The 16,917-nt window shown below is 45.5% G+C and overlaps 1 protein-coding gene across 1 annotated transcript in view; it reads left to right on the forward strand.

Annotated features, from left to right (window-relative positions):
• SLC7A14 (solute carrier family 7 member 14) overlaps positions 1-16,917 on the forward strand; it is a 70,330-nt gene that overhangs the window by 23,753 nt on the left and 29,660 nt on the right. The window contains exon 2 of the mRNA XM_005299250.5: positions 5,672-6,130. Within this exon, the coding sequence (XP_005299307.2) occupies positions 5,830-6,130 (301 nt within the window). The 5' untranslated portion in view covers positions 5,672-5,829. The remainder of the gene's footprint in view (positions 1-5,671; positions 6,131-16,917) is intronic.

Genomic DNA, 16,917 nt, shown 5'->3' on the forward strand with positions numbered 1-16,917 from the left:
CTTAAGCTAATTAGGAACAGGCATAAACTAAACCAAAATAAGCCACTCTTAAGCTAAAATACAGTTGTCCACAGGAGGGTTTGCACCAGTTTGAAAACCGATTCAGTTAGAACTATTTGAATTTGAATAAAAGGCTTGGAGAGCAGTGGACTGAATGAGCTGTACGAAAACCACCAGAAGATTCATTTGAAGAGAGAGACAAATACCCAGTTCAGATTTTAAAAGCTACCTGAAGACTAGGAGCCCACTTTAGCACTCACAGCAGTGCAAATAAATGAAGAGACATAGAATATTTGGGTTGGAAGAGACCTCAGGAGGTCATCTTGTCCAATCCCCGGCTCAAAGCAGGACCAGCCCCAACTAAACCATCCCAGCCAGGGCTTTGTCAAGCCGGGCCTTAAAAACCTCTAAGGATGGAGATTCTACCACCTCCCTAGGTAACCCATTCCAGTGCTTCACCACCCTCCTACTGAAATAGTGTTTCCTAATATCCAACCTAGACCTCCCCCACTGCAACTTGAGACCACTGCTTCTTGTTCTGTCGTCTGCCACCACTGAGAACAGCCGAGCCCTATCCTCTTTGGAACTCCCCTTCAGGTAGTTGAAGGCTGCTATCAAGTCCCCCCTCATTCTTCTCTTCTCCAGAGTAAACAAGCCCAGTTCCCTCAGCCTCTCCTCATAAGTCATGTGTCCCAGCCCCCTAGTCATTTTCGTTGCCCTCTGCTGGACTCTCTCCAATTTGTCCACATCCCTTCTGTAGTGGGGGAACCAAAACTAGACGTAATACTCCAGGTGTGGCCTCACCAGTGCCAAATAGAGGGGAATAATCACTTCCCTCGATCTGCTGGCAATGCTTCTACTAATACAGCCCAATATGCCATTGGCCTTCTTGGCAACAAGGGCACACTACTGACTCATATCCAACTTCTTGTCCACTGTAATCCTCAGGTCCTTTTCTGCAGAACTGCTGCTTAGTCAGTTGGTCCCCAGCCTGTAGAGGTGCATGGGATTCTTCCTTCCTAAGTGCAGGACGCTGCACTTGTCCTTGTTGAACCTCAGCAGATTTCTTTTGGCCCAGTTCTCCAATTTGTCTAGGTCTCTCTGGACCCTATCCCTACCCTCCAGCATATCTACCTCTCCCTGCAGCTTAGTGTCATCTGCGAACTTGCTGAAGGCACAATCCATCCCATCAAAATAGATTCTTTGAGGACCTGCTTCATGATTTTGCTGGGGACTGAAGTAAGGCTGACCAGTCTGTAGTTCCCCAGGTTCTCTTTCTAAAATATAGAGATGCTTCACAGTGCAGAGGACACGGATTCTCCCAACTGCAACACAGTCAACCCTGGCATCGCGGATTACAACATGGGGCCTCATCCAGTGGAGTGATGAGCTCCTGTGAGGTGTTGAGTGACCTCAACCCCTCTTGCTTCAATAGATACCAAGAGTGCTCAGCACTCTGCATGGCTGGGCCTCAAGTCAGGCATGAGGTGGCAGCGGCTGGGTATATAAAACAAAGCCTCTATTTATACAAAAATAGTTTGATAAATAGCGACAATGGGGGAAGAGAAGTGCAGAAAAAAATACCTGATGGTATAACTGGATTTAAGATCCATCTGTGTATACATTTATAATAACACTTTTCCACCATGGGGATCCCAAAGCACTTCACCAACTAGAGGTCACTTCCCTCACACCATACAAGTGCAGCAATTTCTGGGGTGGCACATGGCATTTATTCTGAGCCAAGAACAGCGTTCAAATGTCTGTAGCCAGGAAAAATTACATAAACATCATAACTTAGATGTATGCAGTGTTCTTACACAAGTTACTGGGCTCAGTACAGGGGTAACTGGGTGAAGTTGTATGGCTGCATTATACAGGAAATCAGACTAAATGAGGGTCCTCAAACTCAAATGACCACGAGGGCCACATGAGGACTAGTGCATTGGCCCGAGGGCCGCATTTACTGACACCTCCCCCCGCCACCCTCGGCCCCGCCCCCACTCCACCCCTTCCATGAGGCCCCGCCTCTTCCCATCTCTTTCCTGCCCCCATTCCAACCCCTTCCCTGAAATCCCCACCCCAACTCCGCCCCCTCCCTGCCCCCAGAGGGTGCAGGAGGGGCGTGGGGTGTGGCGGGGGCTCAGGGCAGGGAGTTGGGGTGTGGGGTGCAGGGTGCAGCAGGGGTTCAGGGCAAGGTTGGAGTGCAGGGTGCGGCAGGGGACTCTGGGCAGGGGGTCAGGGTGCAGGAGGGGTGCGGGGTGCAGCAGGGGTTTCAGGGCAGGGGGTCGGGGTGTGGCAGGGGCTCAGGGCAGGGGGTTCGGCTGCAGGAGGCGTTCAGGGGGTGGGCTCCGGCCCAACCTGCACCGGGGGCAGGGCAGGCTCCCTGCCTGCCTGCCCTGCCCCCGTGCCGCGCCAGGAAGCAGCCGAAACCTGGGAGGAGGGGCAAAGGGGTGTGTGTGGCTGTTTCTTCAGGAACTGCCCCCAGCAACTCCCAGTGGCTGGAAGTGGGAAGGGCGGGGGGCGTGAGAAGCTCACGGGCCGCAGAAAATAACCCCGCGGGCCGTGTGTTTGAGACCCCTGAACTAAATGATCTAATGGTCTCTTCTGGCCTTAAAACCAATGAGTCTATAAGCCCAAAGGAGCCCAAATGGCTCTAAAGAGAGGGCTAACAGGGTGGGACATTACAGGACATTGTTCCTGAGCCTGATGGGAAAACTTGGAGGCAAAGGCCTCTATAGTGGGTCTGAGTTGAAGCATGCCTGGGCTGTGTTTGCCTATGTACAGAAGCAACAATCACTGTGTACCAGCTTCAGCAGCAGGTCCAGCTAGCATCTCAGAGTGAAACTAGTGAGTGGAAGTGCTATGTAAGGCAGTGCAAGGACCCCTGAGCAGCCTCCATGCTCCTGAGAAACAATGACATGGTAAGGGGGCAGAGTGGAGAAGAAAGCAGAATATGGGACAAAGTGAACGGAGGGCAGCAAAAATGGTGGGTCCACTGTTGTCTAACAAAAATGGGAAGGAGACAGCAAAATCAGGGCATAGGGAGGCAGTGTGAGACAAAGGACCATGAGAAAAATTGGCTCTGGGTGGAGACAAGACAGGGCTACAGGACTTGCTTCTGCAGCTTGTGCCAGGCAGACATGGTAAATCCTGGGAGAAGCACTGTACAAGCTAGAGACTGTAGTTGTAACTAACAAGTCAGGGTGTTTCCTACCATGCCAGTATCCGATATGGTGCTATATATTGCTGTACTTATAGGCTATTACTGCTGTGTCTCTGAGAAAGCTGAGTGGTGATTTTTGATAAATGATTTTTTAACAGTGATTACTGTATTAACAGGAATAATTTCACCCATCACTGAAATGCAGGCCTGGTGGAACACAGCAGCTGTTCCATGGCACACAGCAACATTTTAGTTCAGGAGCCCAGTCCTGAGAGAAGACCCGAAGGTTCTCAGCAGTTTCAGGATCAAACCATGGGACAACAAGGAAAGAAGAAAACTATTCCTGATCCTCAGCTGTTTGAATCCATCTAGCTTCAATGAAGTCAGTGGAGCTATGCTGACTTACACCAGCTGAGGATCTGTCCCATCATTTCCAACTGAAACTGAAGGGGGAATTCAGATAGAATGTAATTAGCTAGCCTGGAATCTGGCCCACACAGAGTAGCGGACAACTTTTTTAATGACCAGGTCCAGAACCTCTATTTTAACTCCTCTCCCAAAAACACAAATTTCCTCAAGTAGGGGAGGGGTGCTTTTATAAATATTTTTTAATTTAGATTGTGCAGAGTTCTTTTCAGGTCACTATTGCTTGGAGGGAAAATTTGAGGAAATTCAGAATTTTGCTCAACCAAAAACTAAAATGTCTGCTAGGTTAAGTTTATTAAATAAGCCATGTGGTGTTATTAAGTAGGCTATCTAAAGAAAAAGTTTATTTTGGATATGTAGATGAAAACAATTGCTTTGTCTGCCAAGCACATTTAAGGACACTATCAAATTAAAATTTATAAAAAGATTTCCTACCACACCTTAGATTACTAAACCTAGTTGCCAACACTCACAAATTTATCATGAGACTCATGACTTGTGTTTTTCTGAAAGTCCAAGCTTTTAGAATTGAGATTGCATGCGAATCTCAGCTTTCCACACAAAAAAAAAATTATATATATATATATATATATATATATATACACATACACACACACACACACACACACACACACACACACAGAAAAGATCTTTAAATTGCAACCCGAGGCTCAGAAACTAGAAGCCTGACTCATGAGTTTTGAGCACCTGGGGTTGGCAACACAGCGCAGTTTTAAAAATGTAATTAGCCATCATTCATCATTGGTGCTCTTTGCTTACTCTCAGACTGGACAGCAGAACTAGTCTAGTTAATTTCACTTTTGTTTAGATTCTGTTTCATTTTCAGATTCTCATATGCAGTATGCTGCAATCTTTGTGTTGGCAAGGGAACACTATCCCTTTTTAAAAAATAAACTGTTTCTAGTAAGAGGTTTTTAAAAGACATGGAAACAAGGGACAGATTTTGTAAAAACTTGTTTTACAAAACCTAAATTTTGGGCCCAAACTGATCCAGCAGCGTCCTCTTAAAATATTTTCTTCTTAGGCTCAGTAAGGATGCTGCAGCAGGCAAATCTGAGTGAAGCTGACCATACAAGAATTCTCATGCCTGGGTAGAGGTCCGACCTCGAGGAGCAGTTCCTTATTTTAAAGGGAAACAAAATCATGTTCTGTCCATTTAAGGCTCAGACACATATTACTAAGCTTCAGCCAGTCACATATCAGTATAAAATATGGCATACATGGAACAAAGATACCCCCTGCCCATCTCCAGTCTTACAGGGTCATGAGCACATGATATTGAATCACACCCCATAAGATGGCCAAAGACAACAGCATAATGTTCAGATTCAGCATTTATTAATCCTCTTCACCACCTGGTGAATGGTGTACCAAATCCATGGCCAACTACAGAGTCTCGGTTATCGCTTTGCTCCATTCTGTGGCTGCTGGGAATTTCCACAGTGACTACACGGATGAAAACACCTGCTGCAAAAGCACAGGCCTCTATCTCTTTAGCTAAAAGAGACTCTCCATTAGCTATTAGCAGAACTGGATCTAGGAAACACAACTGAGCCATTCTTTTTCCATCCACTGGAAGGCAGAGGTACACAAATATATTCTCAGGCACTGACTAGTGTGTATTACAGTTGCAGTTAGAGGTCCCAAATGAGATCAATGCCCTATTGCATTAGGTGCTTTGCAAACACACAGTAAGAGCGTACAATCTAAATAGACAGGGCAGATAAAGGGGGTAGCATTTACAATTAGGGAAACCAAGACAAAGGCATTAAGGGTGGAATTTGTAGAAATGCTCAGTGTCTATTTAACTCTGCTCCCATGAAAGTCAATTGTAAAACTCCCATTGAGTTCCATGGGAGCATAGTTAGGCTAACACTGAGCACATCTGAAATCCCCCTCTAAATGACTTTCCTCAGGTCACAGAGGAAATCTATAGCACAGCTTCCAGTTGAACCATGACTTAGAGTCCCAATCTGACTCCTAGAGAAGGCTGATCCTATTGTTTTTCCTATAAGCGCCTCTAAACGTGTGTGAGTACATGTTTCTTCTCTTTTACAGACCCAAAAAGCGAACTAAAAGTTTTGTATGCAAGAATGTGGCTTCAAGTTGTGCTACACCTTCTCTGAAAAGGGCTGTTAGCCGAAGTTGATGCTGTTGAAGTTTGTTGTTGAACTCTGCTGAAGTCTCCTGTCTTGTCTCAATACTCCACCATTACAATGAGCTTCTTCTCCTATTTGGACCCCAGGAGGATCCAGTGGGGTGCCACATGGTACGCCATGCACTCCAGAATCCTACGCACCAAACCTGTGGAGTCAATGCTGGAGGGAACGGGCACCACCACCTCTCATGGGACCAAGCTAGCCCAGGTGCTCACTACAATGGACCTGGTTTCCCTTGGAGTTGGAAGCTGTGTTGGCACTGGAATGTATGTAGTATCTGGGCTGGTTGCTAAGGAGATGGCTGGGCCTGGGGTTATTGTTTCCTTCATCATTGCAGCAGTTGCCTCCATTTTGTCAGGTGAGTCATTCAGATCAGCTGTAAGAGATAAAAATAAATGGTAGCTTCTACTTAGGACTTTATCCTGCAGCCCTTACTCTTGTGTATAGCCCACTGAAGTCAGTCAGGGAGAGCTGAGCCCCTAATTCAATGGTGCATGTTTTGCCTTCTGCATTAAAGATGCAATTATTTTTAATAACCAAGGGTCTAAGCTTGCAAGGTGCTGAGCATAGGCAACTCTCACTGAAGCCACTGGCAAATGAGGGCATCCATCTTACCTTGTAGGATCAGGTCACCAACAGACAAAGACCCCGATTGTCAGAATTCATACAGGGCGGGAGGGAAACAGTTTCCATGCATTTGTCTGTGCAGCTGCTATGAGTGGGGGCCCATCTTGGCAACTGCACAAACTTATGGGTTGTTTGGGGGTGTATCTGCATGCCCATTTACCTCAGGTGTGCATGCAAATTAGGCATGCAGAAAACGTCCATTGTCTCACCATGTGTGTGACAAGAACCACATGAAAAACAACAAATACTAGCCATTGTGTTTAGACTTTTTCAGTAATAAAACAGACTTTTGAGCTGAAAGTATTTTAGAGTGGCTGAAGAGCTAGGGGAATTGCAAGGAGGAGATAAAACCTCTCATCTAATCTCTAGGTTGCTGGGGTGTATCCTGAATAAGATGGTAGTGACCAAACTTAGTTTCCTTTTGATACGTGCCTGGTGGCCTGTATACGGTAGACTTGAAGTCCTCAGCCATTACACTTAAAAGACCAGCTGGAATTTTACATGTCATAATTCATAAACTAGGCACAGACTAATGACGAAGCAGCACCATAAACCTGTCACAAGTCATTTAAACACTTCTAAAGAAGGCTGGATACTTTCAAGGAGGAAGAGAAGTGAATGAATACAGCCAAGTATATGGATTGATTTGTGCTTTCCACATTATCTCATTATTTTTGGTATTTGTCCTTGTCTGTTCACTACCACTGAACTGTAAAGATGTTCTAACACTAGCTGTTAAGAGAAGTCTCTGCATTATATAGCACAGGGGTCTCAAACACACGGCCCGCGGGGTTATTTTCTGCAGCCCACAAGCCCCTCGCAGACCCCCCCCCCCCACCCTCCCCCAGTGTTTACCTAGAGCGGCTCTAGCCGGACGTGCACCGGGGACAGGGCAGGCTCCCTGCCTGCCCTGTCTTGCGCCGCTCTGGGAAGAGACTGGAATGTGGGGCGGAGGGGTATGTGTTGCTGTTGCTTCAGGCAGTGCCCCGAGCAGCTCCCATTGGCCGCGGTTCCCCATTCCCAACCAAAGGGAGCTGCTGGGGGTGCTGCCTGAAGCAACAGCAACACACATGCCTGCGCCCCTCCGCCCCCCCTTCCCCATGTTCCAGCCACTTCCCGGAGCGGTGCAGGACAGACAGACAGACAGGCAGGCAGCCTGCCCTGCTCCCGGTACGTGCCGGGCCAGATCCTGCCCCCCCAAACCTCTCCTGCAGCCAAACCCCCTGCCCTGAGCCCCCTGCTGAACCCTGCACCCCCACCCCCTGCCCTGAGCCCCCTGCCTCACCCTGCACCCCTCCTGCATCCCAACCCACTGCCCTGAGCCCCATGCTGCACCCCTCCTGCACCCCAACCCCCTGCCATACCCTGCACCCCTCCTGCACCGAGCCCCCTGCTGCATGCTGCACCCTGACCCCCTGCACGCCTCCTGCATCCCAAGCCCCTGCCGCACCCTGACCCCCTGCTGTACCCCTCACCCCTCCTGTACCCCACACCCCAACGGGGAAGGGGTTGGAATGGGGGCAGGGAAGGGGTGGGAAGAGGCAGGGCTTCATGGAAAGGGTGGAGTGGGGGCGGGGCCGAGGGCAGCAGGGGGGAGGTGTCAGTAATGCAGCCCTTGGGCCAATGAACTAGTCTTCATGTGGCCCTCGTGGCCATTTGAGTTTGAGACCTCTGCTATAGCAGATTTGGATATTGATGGGCTTGTTTTTATATGGGTGTTGGGTAAAAAATGGTGAGAAGTGGCAAAGGCTTCTTGTACTTACACGGTTACTGTCAAGTGATCTCACTCAGCTTCTAAAACTAAAGCCTTAGAAAATATAGTAGCTTTATTCTCTTCCATTGCAACCACACATTGAGCTAAATTTTCCTCTTCCTTATAAGACTTCAGCTCCCACGGAAGGCCACAGGTGTTACACCAGTGTTGGAGAGAAGGTCACCCTAGATTGTCAGGCATTCCTGGAACCATTATAGAGGAATAGCAGATGAGAGTTCTGGCTTCTTAACATTACAGCCAAGTTCTGCTCTGTCACCCTGGTTAAAATCCACAGTAACAGAGACACTGGTGTAAATCAGCAATAAATGTAAATTACACCGGAACTTGCAGGCCTCTGCAGGATATACCTCCATGTCTATCTCTAGGAGAGGACTCACAGCTGTGAACCCTGACTAGAGAGAGTCGCCTCTATTTAATTTAGATGCTAAGTCCTTCTCAGGAGTGGGGCTTTGGCTGCAGCTCTCTTCAGTATTTCTTTGGGGAGCTGCCTAAGCTAACCATACTCAGCACGCTGGCTTCTGAGAGTCTCTTTGTTAGGCACACACAGCATGTGGAGAACCTGGGTGCCTAACTTGGGGTTATGAATGCCACCAAGTGTTGGGAACCTAAAAGCTAGGCATTGTAACTCCTAAGTCCCCCTTGTGAATCTAAGCAGGCAACAATCACGCACACTTAGCAGATGCAATTCCATCTTGCAGGGGGGAGTGGTGTGGATGCGCATGTACACACACACCCCTAAAATAAGAACCATAAAATTGAACTCTTACCAGTCATGGAAATGTAACAAATATTTTTCAGTATTAAATTCTGTGTGTGGATTTAGTGCTCGTGAAGAGTGTTGGCTTGGCAGTCCTGAACTGAAGGACATCCACATGGGTACTTCCTGCAATATCTTCCCCATCAGTCCTAATCAGCACTACCACTGTAAGTGCCCCCTTTCTTCAGTTTTCATACTTCATCCATTTCTTGGCCTCAATACTGAGACTGCTAACAACATGCCCTGTAGGGAACAGATTTTCAAATGCCTTATATCCATAGTTGAAGCTAGATTTTCACCACCAGGCTGAGCTCTTTTGAAAGTCTAGCCTTAAGGCCATTTGCAGTGGAGATATTTAATGTGGGAGACTCTGTTCCACTAGGAACCGCACTGAAGTCAGCCATCTCATAGCATCAATGCAGATTTTGTTTCTGTTGACAGACAAGGAGATGATAGAAAGTTACAAGATACTAACGTGAATAAACTTTCCATTCAAGTGCAGTATTTTCTGGAAGTTACCATTCCCCCTTCCCTTAAAAACAAAGCTGGGACCAAAAAAAAAGTGGGATCCTAGAACAAATAAACTAGACATGATTAAATGCAGGCTTTTTGCTTGGCAGATCTGAATGTTTATCTGAGACCAAAAGACGACTCAGATTCCCCACCACCACAATGAAACAACAAGCTTAACTGCCTATTTTTCTCAGAGATAGCAGCTAGCATTTGGTATTTTTATTATTTCCTGATGTCCATATTTTCTTCTTCAGACTTTTTCCAACCATGCGGCCTCAGCCACAGTAAACTTAAAAGCCTGGAGAGCTTGAAATAAGTCTGTTTGGAGAGTGAACGCATGCTTGCTTCAAAGTGGGTTTTCTCCCCTAGGTACAAGAGTGCTGTGTCTTGCAACTTTCTGTGGGATTATGTCTTAACCTTAATATTATTTACATGTAGTCTGACATATTTACTGTTCTTCTTGCTTTTGTAGCCCTGGGAAAACATTTTCCTAAGAATATGAATATGTTTTGATAGACTCTTTAGCCATTTCCTTGTTTGATTGTTGACTGTTCTGTTATTTATAACAGCAACACAGTCTTGGAAAGTCAAACTGCATCAGGGCGAAGGAGCCAGAAAGGGCTGTACATGAAGCTGGTTATCTTGGTTGATTTTTCACTTAACATTTAGCAGTGCTCTAAACATACACGGTACTTCAGACATTGGTGTTTAGTTTTCAGTTAACTATTTATATTCCTATCCTTTAATTCTTTATTAATGGAATCCCATATCAGATTTTTCATTATTTTATCCAGAATTGATGTCAGGTTAAATGGGCTATAGTTACCTGGGTGATCTTGCTTGCCCTTTTTGAATATTACCACTCCTCCAGTCTTCTGGAACTTTCCCAATATTCCAAGATTTATTCAAAATTATCAGTAGGTCAGAACTCTCTCAGCTAACTCTTAGGACTCTTTGGCACAAGTTATCTGGACATGTTGATTTTAAAAGGTTTAATGTAGATCCGCCTCAGTTACCAGTTGACCCGCATGCACTTCATCATAGAATATTAGGGTTGGAAGAGACCTCAGGAGGTCATCTAGTCCAACCTTTAATATTAGGGGGAGGGATAGCTCAGTGGTTTGAGCATTGGCCTGCTAAACCCAGGGTTGTGAGCTCAATCCTTGAGGGGGCCACTTTGTGATCTGGGGCAAAAATCAGTACTTGGTCCTGCTAGTGAAGGCAGGGGGCTGGACTTGATGACCTTTCAAGGTCCCTTCCAGTTCTATGAGATAGGTATATCTCCATAATTAGATAATTAGAACCCCCTGCTGAAAGCAGGACCAATACCAACTAAATCATCACAGCTAAGGCTGTGTCAAGCCAGGCCTTAAAAACCTCTAAGGATGGAGATTCCACCACCTCCCTAGGTAACCCATTCCAGTGCTTCACCACCCTCCTAGTGAAATAGCGTTTCCTCATATGATACAAATACATCCTTCCTGCTTCTTTCCAAATGCAGAATGGAAACATTAATACAGCTCTCTTTTCTGCATCATTAACAATTTTGTCATTTCAATCTAATAAGGCCTATACCATTGCTAGGATTTCTTTTGTTCCTAATATACTTAAGCTTTCTTCTTGTCCTTAGCCATGCTAGCTATAGATTTTTTCTCCCCTGATGTCTTTAGCTTCCCTTATAAATTTCAAGTTAAGCGCAGAAAGTTAAACGGCTATCTATTTCCCCCTTTGTTATATATTACTTTTTTCTAATTGCTGCCTTCACTTCACTACTGAATCAAGATGAGCTTTAAGCCAAAGTTGTCCTGTGTGATTTTGGAATTGTGGCTTTTTGACTGACTATCTACAACTCTTTTTAAAGAGTTGCCAATTTTTGTTCATGTTTTCTGTTGAAATTTTTCCTCTGCTTGGAGAAGTTAGCCCTTTTTGATGCACCAAATATATTACTGTTGGAACTGACCTCTTTGCCCTTATTGAATGTCAGGAGGTCCTGATCACTGGTCCCTAAGCAGCCACTAACTTCCAGTCCAGTGATTAATTCATCTTTATCCATCATAAGGTCTAAAATAGCTACCTCATGTTGGATGTACAACCTTTTGTGCTAGAAAATTATCTATACTTTGTAGAAACTTGGATATTTTAGTAGGGGCTGCATGAGGCCTCCAGCATAGGTCTCCTAAACGGAAGCCCCCTATAACAGTTTTTCTTTCCACCCCTTACGGACATATGTCTAAGTAACAACTCATCCTTGATTAGGTGATCTGTAGCAGAATACCATTAGTACTCCTCCTGGGCTTTGTTAGTCAGTACATTGATCCATTTGCATTCAAGATCCTGCACTTTTGAGTTATCAGAAACTCTAGAAGAGGTACTCTAATGCAGAGTGGCACACACACACACACACACACACACACACACACACAGTATGCACTCTATCCTTCCTGGACTGGTTATAACCAGGGCCGGCGCCAGGCACCAGCGCAGGAAGCAAGTGCTTGGGGCAGCCAATGCAAAGGGGTGGCACGTCCAGGTCTTGGGCGGTGGGTCCCTCTTGGATCCTGCCCCCAAAGTGCCGCCAATCGCGGCTTTATCATTTTTTTTCCCCCCGCCGCTTGGGGCAGCAAAAAAGCTGGAGCCCAGCCCTGGTTATAATCAATGATTTTAACATTTCAATCATGCAAATTGTCCTATCAGGTTTCAGTAATGCCAATCATCTCAGATTTCTTCTCATCAATGAGACTGTCCACTCTTGTCTCCTAGTAGTGGTAAATAAGCAACAAACTTCTTTTCACACTCCATCACATTGATTCAATTTGCCTGTAACACGCTGAGTGAACTGCAGGTGTCTTCTTTAATTAATTAATGGAGATATCCCATCTCCTAGAACTGGAAGGGACCTTGAAAGGTCATAGAGTCCAGCCCCCAGCCTTCACTAGCAGTGACCAAGTACTGATTTTGCCCCAGATCCCCAAGTGGCCCCCTCAAGGATTGAACTCACAACCCTGGGTTTAACAGGCCAGTGCTCAAACCACTGAGCTATCCCTCCCCCCCAGCACCCTCCCCTTGTATTGTTAGTTTAATACCCTTCTGGCGGACCAAAAAAAGCCTTCTCCCCCATTGGAAAGGGGCCTAATGCTCCACAAAACCAAAACCTTCAGCCTTACGCCAGTCATACAGCCAATGGTTCATCGCCAGTATTTTCTGCTTTCCTCTCTCTTGCTCATGGGACTGGAAGGATCTCTGAAAATATCTCATGGGCTCTTCTTCTTCAGTTCCCTTCCAAAGTCCTTGAAGTCTTCCATAATCAGTGTAGTTCCACTTGTTACAAAACCATTGGTTCAGCTTCAGAATGGGCCAATGGTAGAATCTGAACTTTTCCAGAGGCGGATGCTGGTCACCTCAGATACAAGGGATTTGGTTGAGGTCTCTCTAGATAAAGAGGGGATTTGGTTTTGAACCCAGTCCCATCTAGCAGAACTCCTAAAGTGCATGGGTGACAGATAAATTAGAGTAGTATTTTGCCCTTATGTAGCAGTATTATCCAGGTACCTAAAGGCACTTCACAAACATGGTGTGTGCTAGTGAAGTAGATCAGCTGGCTCAGCAATGAACAGTACTTCATCCTCTAGTCAGCAGACTGCTCCCTGCTGGGTTTTCAGTGTATTTGTTTCCAAGAGATGCTAAATGGCTTCTTATAGCCAACAGGAACCCAAGTTATAACCCGGTCCTGTGACAACAGGTGCAGGTTCTCCCTTACTAAAATAAGTCACACCAATGCCAGGCCTATTTTTCACCAAGGTCGTGCACCTACACTAGGCGTCTATATTAGTGCGGCTGCACTTGTGCAACAATCTCTAGTTTAGACTAGCCCTTAGTTTGCAAAGCCTGCTATGGCAATTGGTTCAACCTTTTGCTTATACAAAAGAAGACATCCCCCCCCACCACCACTGACTGGTAAGTACATTAGAAGTAAATGTATCAACATCACCTGTGTTACTGTGGATTTAAACCAGGGGAACAGAGCAGAATTTGGTTCTAATGATGCTAAGAAGCCAGAACCCAAGTCTGCTATTCCTCTCTGGTGGTTCTAGGAACACCTTACAATATAGGGTGAAACTTCTCTGTTCACAGGAGTTACACCAGTGTGACTTGAGTCAAGAATATAAGGGAGAGTAGAATTTAGCTCAAAGTTCAATTGCACTTAAAAAAAATAGCATCAATTATTCTCTTCAAGGCCTTAGTTTTTAAAAAGCTGAGTGGGATTATTTTATTGCATCTGCAGTCGCTGTGTCATATTAAAGTCCTCCCCCACTATGCAGGTTCCTACCCTGTATCCCCATAAAAGCAAACCCATCATAAAGCTGCATAATGCAAAGACTTCTAACAGCCAGTGTTGCTTCAACACACAGCTGGGTACTCTGCTGTGTTCAGAAGTAAGGAAGAGTTCCATACTTCCCGAGTGCCACTTTACCTGCAGGTAAAGCACGATACAGCCTGTTAGAGCCAGTTATCCGACTGACCTGCATTGGTGTTAATATGCCTAGCAACACTTGTCCTGTCTTTGCAGGACAGAGACCTTTCTTCTATGCATGTACTTATTTATAGAGTTCCCTCTTGGGAATCCGAGTGCAGTGACCATTTGGATAGGAGTAAGTTAGGAATCGCTCGAGTGGATCCTTACGGCAGGAATTAAATATCTAGCCAGCCATATGCACCAGGATTGCACTCCCTTGATGAAAAGGCATACCAATTACACCACAAATATTGTAGCATAAATGATTTAGTGCTTCCAGGGCCGGTTCCAGGTTTTCTGCTGCCCCAAACAGCGGAAAAAAAAAAAAAGCTGTGGCAACACGATTGCACCACTCCACTCTTCAGCGGCAAGTCCTTCGCTCCGAGAGGGACTGAGGGACCCGCCGCTGAATTGCCACCGAAGACCCGGACGTGCCGCCCCAATAGCAGCCGGAGTGCTGCCCCTTGGTATTGGCCGCCCCAAGCACCTGCTTCTTTAGGTGGTGCCTGGAGCCGGCCCTGAGTGCTTCCTCCATCACTGCTGGTAAGAAATTCATACTGAACCATGAGTGTCTGTGGCTGGTATTCCCATTTGTCAAGGTGAGTAAGGGTCAGGTGAGCAAAAGCAGAAGTTCTAAGAGCGTTCACATGCCCAACACTGTCCAAAACATCGCTTTCTTCATATCAAAATAGTCAGCGCCCTGCCTCCGAGCTAATGCGTTTGTTTGTCTTACGTTTTCTGTACACTAGAAAAATTAGTACTTGCATCACAGCCACCATCAGCAATGGTGCAGTTACACTGACTGTAGGAACCAGATAAGTACTGGTATATTCAGAGCTTAGATATTTTTGCCATGGTCTCATGGAAGCCAGGAGCCTCTTCTACTCCTAGGGCTCCCACCAATGTTAACATGGGATCAGCTGAAGCAGTAATAGCTTCCATGGGATTTGTGTGTATATAAAATCCCCTAGTATGGACATCACCTAGAAAGTGTGTATACACACACACACACACACCCCACACACCTTAACTAGCACCAACAGAGGCCACCACCTGCTAATAAGCAAGCTAAAAAACTCAAAAGGAATTAGGTTTCTAACTTTAAATAGAAATTAGGACCCTAATTCCTTTTGAGCATTCAGCCCTCAGCATCCATACCAGTTAAATTGAGGCTAGTCTCAGTTACGATGCATCTTTTGTCATGCAGAGAGGTGGGATAGGGATAAGCCACTCATCAGCTAGGTCCTCACTTATATCTTGTAAACAATATATCCCAACCACCCAGGAAGCTGTACAATAAATCCCAACATTCTCCACGTTGAGGATGCTAGGCTCTATTTCAAGCAAAGCTATTTGGTGACTTCTTCAGCGTGCTTAGATCTCAATGAATGTTTAACTCAAATTGTCTCAGGCCATCCCCCATATGAAAGCAAGGAAGGAGGACAACACTTTCCAAAGGCAGCAGGATCCATGGGCATCATCTGCTTGTCTAGCCCACAAGCCAGCTAAACACCTGTTTCCAGCAGTCACATTGAATAGCTAGCAACAGAAGCGGTTGTCAAACTGCTCTAAATCAGAGAAGCAGGAAAGCACCTTAGGGTGCTGAGACAACCCATCCTGAGCCATTCTGTGCTGGAAAGTGGGAAGTCACTTGTGCCAGATGCACCCTGCCCCAACATCTCAAAGCAGGATGCCACCTGTTACTCAAGACGCTCAGATCCACCCTGAGCCACTGTTTACTGCAAGGCAGGATACTTCTGATGCTCGATGTGAAGCTGCTGGCTGCCTCATGTAAGGTTTAGCCCAAACAAGAAGTCAAAGAATGGAGATTTAAAATAAAGTTATAAAATAGTTCCCAACTATTTAAACAGCCTGTCTGCTGAAAACACAGCTGAGTGGTTTGGGTTTTTTGCTCCTGAAGAATATCAGTAACAATATAATTAAACCAGCGTAATGATTGTTATACTAATTACAAGCTGCAGCTGAGATTCAAGGGGGGGGGAAATGGATGGAAGAAAAATGATCTGAAAAAGATTGTTCTCCCAAACAGCTGTTTTGTGGGTATGTTTTCTGTAGAAAGCCAGCAATCACCCCCCATTGGAAAAAAATCTAATTCAGAATTCAAAGGAACATTGCAGGGAGACGTACCGTGTCTTCTGTTTGCAAACACTCCATTTACAAATTTGGAGCACGACTTCGTCTGCATGTTTCCTACGTCACTAAATGAAGAACTGTATTCCTGCCATGTACACAGAATGGCGTGGGGCAAAATAATTGGATTCTGTGGAAAGTCTATAATCCACAAGTACTGGGAACCCCTCCGAAACTTGTTTAGCAATGAGAAGGTAAACAGCATTTAATGGAGATAGTAGGTTGATTTCAGGGAGGTGTTTTGCAAAGGGCAGTTTTTTTTTATTTTAGTAACCGAGTAATTTTTGTAAATCAAAACAAAAGCCAAACAACCAGGTCCCAATCCTGCAAACACGTACACTTGGGAGTCCTATTGAATTCAATGGGGCTATTCACGCAAGTAAAGTTAACCATATGCCAACTGTCTGGAGGACTGGGGCATAAGTGATCCTCTCTTTTTGACTATATTTATGGAAAACACGATCTAAAAGGATTTTTGTTTCTAGTTAGTTGCACTGTCTGGGTCTCCTGCATTAGAAAGATGTTGCAATGTCTAGGTTAAGTACAATTTAAAAAAAAAACCACACCCAACGTAATTTCTACAAATACTTTAATGATTACGAGACCCTGATTTTACAAAACTGAAGTGTTCAGCTTAAGTTGTCCTGATCGAATGCTTCTAACACAACATTCATGACCTCACGCAAAATGAGAGACCACCACTAGGGGAAGTTGAGGAACCAATCTCCTCATACACCATTTTTGCACCAGTGTAATTCAACTAGCTTCAGAAGTGTTACTCTTGATTTACATTGGGGGAAGAACACCACT

Source organism: Chrysemys picta, chromosome 9, assembly GCF_011386835.1.
Source record: "Chrysemys picta bellii isolate R12L10 chromosome 9, ASM1138683v2, whole genome shotgun sequence".
NCBI classification, from domain to species: Eukaryota; Metazoa; Chordata; order Testudines; family Emydidae; genus Chrysemys; species Chrysemys picta.